The following is a 7,893-nucleotide window of genomic DNA, read 5'->3' on the forward strand; positions in this document are numbered from 1 at the left end:
ACCATTGAAAAATATTTTTAAGTCCCTGACTTTCACAAAACTTAGACGGATCAGTCCTCTGTCCAAATGCCTCCGTCAGGGACTGATCCGTTCAAATTTTATGAAGGTCAAGAACTTAAAAGTATTTTTCAATGGTTAGAGACGAAAATGTCCGCGGGACAAAAGGTCAGTGACCTATTTGTCCTTTTCTCAAATTTTAAATATATCAAATTTGGAAAAATTAATACTTACATGTAATTAATAGTTATTTTAGATAATTTGATATATTTAAAATTTTGAATAAATTATTATGTAATGGCTTTCAACTATTAATTTTATAGGAAAATAACTACATATAAGTATTTATTTTTTTAGTTTTAGGTAATACTTTAAAAAAATATTAAACTGACTAGATAAAAGAAACAAATCGAATATATATTACACATTTAAGATATTAATGTTTTTGTTTTTAAAATAATTTTTCAAGAGCAATAACTACATTGGAAAAAAATTGAAAGCGGACGAAATTATAAAACAAAACAAAAAAAAATTAAAATAATTGATAACAAAAAGCTACGAAGGTATATTTTTTTAATATATTCTAATCTTTTTATTTTCAAATAATTATAATATAATAATATAAAAAATAAATCTTAGTAACATAATAATATAAAAAATAAATCTTAGTAACATTTAAATTTATTATGGATAGATAAAACTATTTTTAAATGAATGAAAATGTGTAATTAAATTAGTATATTTCATAAATATAATATATTTAAAAAAAGTAATTTATCATCTTATATGTTTTTTTTTTCTTTTTGTGAATTATCTCTCTCTTTTATTATCATCATTTCTTTTTTAAATTAAAAGTGGCAAGAGTTTTTTTGGTTTAATTATTATAAGGCCCAAAAAACAAAAACAGTTTTTTTGCATTACATTTTCCTTTTTGCCATCAATAATTTATGGCACTTACTACACTCAACATTTCCTTTAAATGTATGATGAATAAATTCTTTGTCATATGTCATCTATTGAAAGGCTAATCAACCTTTTGGCCATGTTTAGCCATCTATTATTAAGCCACCAGAGACCTCACCACATATATATATATATATATAAAAGAAATTGTTTGCGCTGGCCTTATTTTGATAAAGCCTATTTGTATCTCAATTTTATATATATTTACCATCTTCATTCAAAAAGAGTGATAAGCGATCAATATTCCTCCATCATCAGTGGAAAACGATGCTAAACAGCTTCTTCGGATTCATTTAAATTCTTTTTCTTCCGTATTAATGTTTTATTACAAAGTTATTTATTATTATCCTAAAACTGCTACGCTATCAAAAAGAAGAGCATGATTGGGCGTAACTAACTAATATTACATTAAGAAATATGCCAGTGTCATTGTCATATGCATTGTGGCAAAGAATGTGCATGGTTGATTGTAATAAATACATGTATGTATAAATAATATATGTAAGGATAAATAATGATGTATGTACATATGTGCAATTGAGAAAAGGGAACGACTGATACGTATATATATATATATATATATCGAAATGAAAAAGTATAGGGCTAGCTAGCAACTTTTGTATTTTATGATCAACACTTAACTATTAATAGAAAAGTTATGATCTTTTATTATTGGATGTAATTTCATATCATTAAAAAATATTATTAATAACTAATTGATGATTACAAAACACAAAAGTTATTGTTACCTAACATTCTTCTATAAAAATTAAAGCATACATAGCATGTCAGAAAAGTTTAATTTATCAAGTATAGTTGCTACAAAAAATATATTTTAATTTAAAGTTAACTTTAATAAATTATATTTGAAAAAAGACTTCATATCAAATACAATTCAGGAACTTTTTTTTTTTTTCCCTCAAGAAAGAAAAATTAGAGAGAAGAGAGAAACTGAAAAGGCAAGTAGCTAGTAAGAAGAAGCGTGAAAATGGATGAAGAAAGAACATACAACACCAATAATAGGTAAATAGGTAATAATAGAGTGGGTTTGTGAGATACATGGATGGATTATTATGCCTATGGCTGGCAGGTCTTGCCAGCTTCAATAAGAATAGCCTTCATGTTGTTAACAAGGTCTTGCATCTGCTCCCTGGAGTGCAATGGCGCAGGGTACACGCACACACAATCCAAGCCTCCATCTCTAATGGTATCAAAGATCCCCATGGAGGGGCCCACACCATGCACCGAAGCACACCCCATGTAGTCCTCCACCCCAACATGGCGCTGCATCTCGGTGCTGTCATCCACCACCGCGTCCTCGAACACCGACATGATGGAGGTTCTAAGAGCTGAAGATGAGGTTAGGCTGGGGTTGTCTATGGCCTTGCACATGAGGAAGTTCGTGTCAGCCATGTCTGTGAAGTGCTTCTTGTTGTTCTTGGAGGTTGCAAATGCTCCATATGTCTTCTTCGCCAGCTCCCATAGACTTTCCCCTCCTTTCATCACGTGGTTGTTGATAATGGCCGAGTTATAAAACCCTGCAACACTTTTCTCCTCAGCACCCAAACTATTAAGGTGGCTACTCCAATGAAGATTTAATGATTGTCATCATGTGAAGATATATCATTTTGACCATTGGATGATAGATTGTAGGACTTGATTTTATTTGAAGTAAAAGTGTTACCTTTATTTAAAGTGTTGCAAAATAAATAAGTTACACTTTTTAAACAAGGATCATCATGAGAAGATGTTTTTGGCATCTTCATGGGAGTAGCTGCCAACTATTAATAACTCTAGATTAATTGAATGCATTCTGTTATATACTTATAATAATATCTTCACTCCTTTAAGATATTTTTATTTTTAGCTTTCGATGTTTTTTTAATTTTTAAAACTTTAAGAAAGATTTTATCAAACAGAAAATACTTAAATGAAAATAGAAAATAAAAATATAAATACAATTAAAAATGTCAAATTTTCAATATATATATTGAATATAATAACTCTTTGATATATTACTTTTTAAAAATTTGGCAGCATTTTTATTCTTTTTCTGATACAACATTTGTTAGTAGCACTTAGCACGTGAGCATGTGACATAGGAAATTAGGAACAACATACTTTCGTGATATAAATGCTTCGAACATGGTTTTTGGTTTAATACACCAAATTGGTATTAAACGGCTAAGTGTTGTTATGTTTATCTAATCTCATGTGTATTATTTCGTACAAAATGCTATTTTGTTTTATATAAATATATGTTATTTAACTTATTTTTAATATATATTTTAAATTATTAATTACTTTTAATGTCAAATTTTGATATACACTTAATATAACTTAATATAACTGTATTTTGTATTCTATATATGTCTCTCTCTTTTTATCACTTCTAAGTTTTATTTTTATAAAAAAAAGTTTCTATTGCATACTAATTATGATTTAAAAATTAAAATCGGAAGAAAAGTGTTACAAAAAGGGGTATATATATATACACATAACTTTTCATTGTGTTAAAGTGAGAAAAAATAACATCAAAATTGTGATGATGGCTTGGTATCCAAATTGGTCCGATCCCGTCTAATTGAATGGATGGCATCAATAGGAGACAGACACTATAGCCTACTTGGGTACTTTGCATAGCCTTGAACATAAATAGAGCATTTATGTTGATGTGGCGTCAATAATGCAGCTCTGAACTTTCAAATGCTGCCAAACGGCACCTCGCTCACAATTTATGAATAGTCTATTACTATTTACTACTAAGAACGAGCAGCAGGTAATCCCTGCCAATACACAACTACCTATTTTTTGCAAGTGACACAGCAATTACCAAATAGGACGTTGGAAAATGACAAAAGCTCATCAATTAGTTCCATCTAAAATAGCCTTCAATAAATTGGTGATTGATAAGGAAATCAACCTGTCTGAAATTTTTGTGCAAATATTGGAGAACAACTCATTTATTTCGGGTTTGAAATTCTTACAACTACATACACAGATATTCTAGTAGCTATGATGTGATATATATTACTAGCCGTGGTCTCATGAATTAATTTCACAAAATAAAAAATATTTTGTTTACAAATATTCTAACGAGATTTTTTTAAGATTTAGAAATGAAAAATTATTACAACAAATATGAGATTTTGAAGTTTACAATGACATTAAATACATAAAAAAAATTTTGTTAGAACAGTAATTGGCAATTGTTTTCTTTTATATTCTTAATAAATATTTTTATTGGTAATACTAGAAAAAAAAGGACAAAATTTATCTTATTTTTTATTTTTATTAATTTTTATAGTAATTAATAAATACTAAATATAAGATAAATTTTGACTATTTTTAGTTAATTTTTTTATTATTAAATATTTTTATATTTTTATTAAGTACTCTTAGGATATATGATAGTAAAAATTTAAAGGAAATCAATTAATGCAAACAAACTTATAATAAATTGTACTATAAGTTTGAGAAATATTTTTTAAAGCTTGCTATTTGGCTCACAGTTTCACACTGTGCACAAATCCATCACAAAAGAATAAAGATACAAATATGACCGGTATTGGATGAATTCCATCAATTTGCTGAAACTGTGAATAAACAGTGTGAAATAAATTTAAGAGACACTCATAAACTGTAAAATTTTGTTTGTACAGTTTAGTATTTAATATTTGTTGAGCTGTATATATTTTTTTAATCTATACCTAATTAAAAAGGAGACTAATTAAAAGTACTCAAATTTTAGTAGTTCATTATCTGTTCTTTGTCTCTTACCTAAGCTTTGTTCATGTGTACCAATTATTTTTATAAGGAGGGGGCCAACACTTTTTAAAGTAATATTAGTTAATATTTAAATGAATATATATTTTCATACTATTAGAATTTAAGATATAAAATTTAATCTTTATTATTTAAAATTGGCCAAATATTACAAAATAAATAAATTTCATTAATTATATAATATTATTTTTTTTAATTTTATATATTTATTTAATCAATTTTAGTGCATAAAAAAAACCCATTTTATTTCATTTGTATAAACTATGCAAAACAATATCATTTTTAATCTAATAATTTATAGCAAATAGATGTTTTCATTAAAAAATAATAGTTTAGATAGTGACATGTATTATAATAAATAATTTACTTAAAATATATTAAATTAGCTAAAAAGTTATTATTTTTAGTTTTTTTACTCAAAAACTCTTTGTTTGAATAATCTCCTAATGATATACACTTTAACCTTCTTTATAAAAATATTTTTATCTAAATATAGTATCATAAACTGTTAAATAATTTAGTGAAACATATTAAATCAAATTATTCAAAGATTCACTAGTCACCTTTATTTTATTCTAACCATCCAGAACAGATCAAATAGTAGTGAATTGAGCGAGAGAGTGAAGGAGTTCCGCATAGTACAAGAAGCATTATTAAAGATGAAACTTACCAAAGTCGTGAAAAGAAAGGGGTGGATCGAGGCTGGATCGGCAGTCGGTGAAGGTTATGACCCCATATTTCCTTGAGCTGTTCTTTGAGCTATGCGCAGCCATCAACCCTGCAGCCGTCAATGCTCCGCAAAGTTTAATCCTGTTACGCTTGCAACCCTGATACAATAATCATCTTAATTAATTAAATCGGTGAAATGATTATCAGAATTTGCTAGTTAATTAATTAATCAAACTTGCTTACAGCTAAAACCCTCTTGGTGTCGTTCTGGTTTAGTTGCAGTCTCACAATTTGCGAAAACCTCTTGCCTCTCGTGTCATGAAATTTCAGATTCGTTTGCCTGATAGAGTTCACCGAGTAACTAAGCACATCGATGCCACGTGTCCAAATAGCCTTCTTCGCCATCCCACAAGGCACAAGATCCTCAATCGCCAAAGCCAACCCTCCACCCGAATCTCCATTCTTGCTCTCTTCCTCTTTCTCTTCCTCCTCCTCCGTCATCACCAGAAGAAGCTCCTTCAACAGCGACACCGCCGTCGTACGGTCACAAGCCGCCACGTGCAGCCTCATGGCTGCCACCCACGTCGTCTCACTCACCGCATACATGCTCGCCAGAAACATATCGGAGCCTCCAGTGGTATTCAAATCGCGCCATGTGTTCTGGTTCAGTTCATGCTCTAGGATCTTTTGCAACGGGGAAGAAACGGTATCGTTTCCTTCTCCTCCGATGATCTTAGAAGTGGCAGAGAGGCTGTACGATTCGATCTTGACGTAAGGAGTGGGAGAAGTGAGAAATGACAAGCCTGTTCCTGTCCCTGTCCCTCCGCCTTCTGATCCAGAGTTGGAGTAGACAAGCCTCGTCTTGAGGATAGGATGAAAATTTTGCAGTTTGTTGAGTCCTTGCTGGAGACGGTTAATATCAAAGGGCTTAGCTATGAGCAACGCCAACACCGCAATGCCGGTGCCTCCGCGAGCCGCTTTGCACCAATTACTCTCTGTTCCACCAGCAACTCGACTACCACTCTGCCCCTTCTTCATTGCTAAAATGTTAAACCCTTTAATACCTTAGTTTTTTATTCTATATTTGTGCATGGATATGTTTATTTTATGGTATGTATATATAGGAAATTAGGAGTAGGAGCGAGCTAGGTGATGGTGATGCCGTGTTGGTATTTGGTAGGTATTTCTGTGGTGGCCTGGTGGGACTATTAGAAGGCTTCTTAAATGTGATATTAAGTACGCTCTTCGGTTCTGTTGATGTATTGAGTGATAGAGAAATAACATTGGCGTCCATCTCTTAGTTAATGTGCCCATCAACCAACCACATGATGCACTTAATTAATTTCTCTCATCGGATGTTTCGGAATTTTATCATCCTAAAGTCTACAACGTGAGTCTTATTTGTTGATTTATTGTTTCTGTATATTTTCTTAGGATGTATCGGGGATCCAAATATTGTGATAGTAATAATTTTATTTTGATATACTCACTCTACATTTAGCTAAAAAATTAGATGGAATAAGTGATATATCTCAGCGTACTCTAAATTTTTTTAATTTTTTAAACACAAATTAGAGGATTAGATTTGTGTACTCCAAAAATGGGACGATCCAATTTTTATACCTCTTAAAAATAGAATGGTCCGATTTTTACCCTTTAAATTAAATTATTTCACACTTTAAAAAATATCACAGTAGTTTACAATTAAAAAATTATTATTAATTTAATATTAAAAATAAAAATGTGTTGTACACTCTAAGTGTGATTTTGAATAAAGACCGAAGATGCATCTAGTAGTCTTAAACTAACATGAGGTTCGGTGAATAAATTAAAGGAATATACTATGTGTACATCAAAATTTATTGATCATTAAGATAATTTATTAGTATAAAATACATATTAAAATATAAATACATATTGAAAATAAATTAAATTATACATATATTTATATAAAAATATATTAATAGCTAATTTTAATTATTAATTTTGATATACGAATAACATTTTTTAAAATTAAAACAAACAAAACAAAGTGAATCACTCTAATGCTTTTTTTTTATCTAAATACAAATAGTATATCTATTATTTTTGTAAATAATTTATTAGTATAAAAAAGAAGGTATGAACGCAAAAGGAAAATAGGTATAAAAAAAATTATCTGAAGAATTCCAGTCTGAAAAAAAAAAGAGGAAATGAGACTTTCATACAATATCTTAATTGAATTCTATGTAATGATCAATAATTTCAGTTTTATTCTATTCTATATCTATATGGATATTAAACTCCCAGCAACAATTATTTTTTTGAGATGGAATTGACGAACAACTAATACCATTAATAGTGTTTATGAATGTCGAATAAAGAGACTAATTAGCCAACACTTACCCAATAAGTCCAATAAATTCAATTTTAAAATATAATTTTTTGAATTTAATTTTTTTTATTCGATCTTAAACTGCCGTATAAGATATTTTATTC

At 29.3% G+C, this 7,893-nt stretch overlaps 1 protein-coding gene across 1 annotated transcript; it reads right to left on the minus strand.

The window, feature by feature from the left end:
- Positions 1–1,791: 1,791 nt before the first annotated feature.
- LOC112754538 (uncharacterized) lies at positions 1,792–6,600 on the minus strand. Its single transcript, XM_025802209.3, has 3 exons — positions 5,659–6,600; positions 5,417–5,573; positions 1,792–2,498 (listed from the first exon to the last, which is right to left on the minus strand). Exons 1-3 carry the CDS (start codon positions 6,451–6,453, stop codon positions 2,038–2,040), a joined length of 1,413 nt encoding a protein of 470 aa, XP_025657994.1. The 5' UTR covers positions 6,454–6,600; the 3' UTR covers positions 1,792–2,037.
- Positions 6,601–7,893: the final 1,293 nt, after the last annotated feature.

The sequence above is a fragment of the Arachis hypogaea genome, chromosome 16 (genome assembly GCF_003086295.3).
Source record: "Arachis hypogaea cultivar Tifrunner chromosome 16, arahy.Tifrunner.gnm2.J5K5, whole genome shotgun sequence".
Lineage (NCBI taxonomy): Eukaryota > Viridiplantae > Streptophyta > Magnoliopsida > Fabales > Fabaceae > Arachis > Arachis hypogaea.

Excerpts from the sequence above, each read along its gene's own strand:
- LOC112754538 (XM_025802209.3), bottom strand. The coding sequence starts at position 6,453 with ATGAAGAAGGGGCAGAGTGGTAGTCGAGTTGCTGGTGGAACAGAGAGT. Across the intron at positions 5,574-5,658 it reads ACACCAAGAGGGTTTTAGCT|GGTTGCAAGCGTAACAGGAT; the intron begins GTAAGCAAGTTT and ends TTATTGTATCAG. Across the intron at positions 2,499-5,416 it reads CCTTTCTTTTCACGACTTTG|GGTTTTATAACTCGGCCATT; the intron begins GTAAGTTTCATC and ends AAAGTGTTGCAG.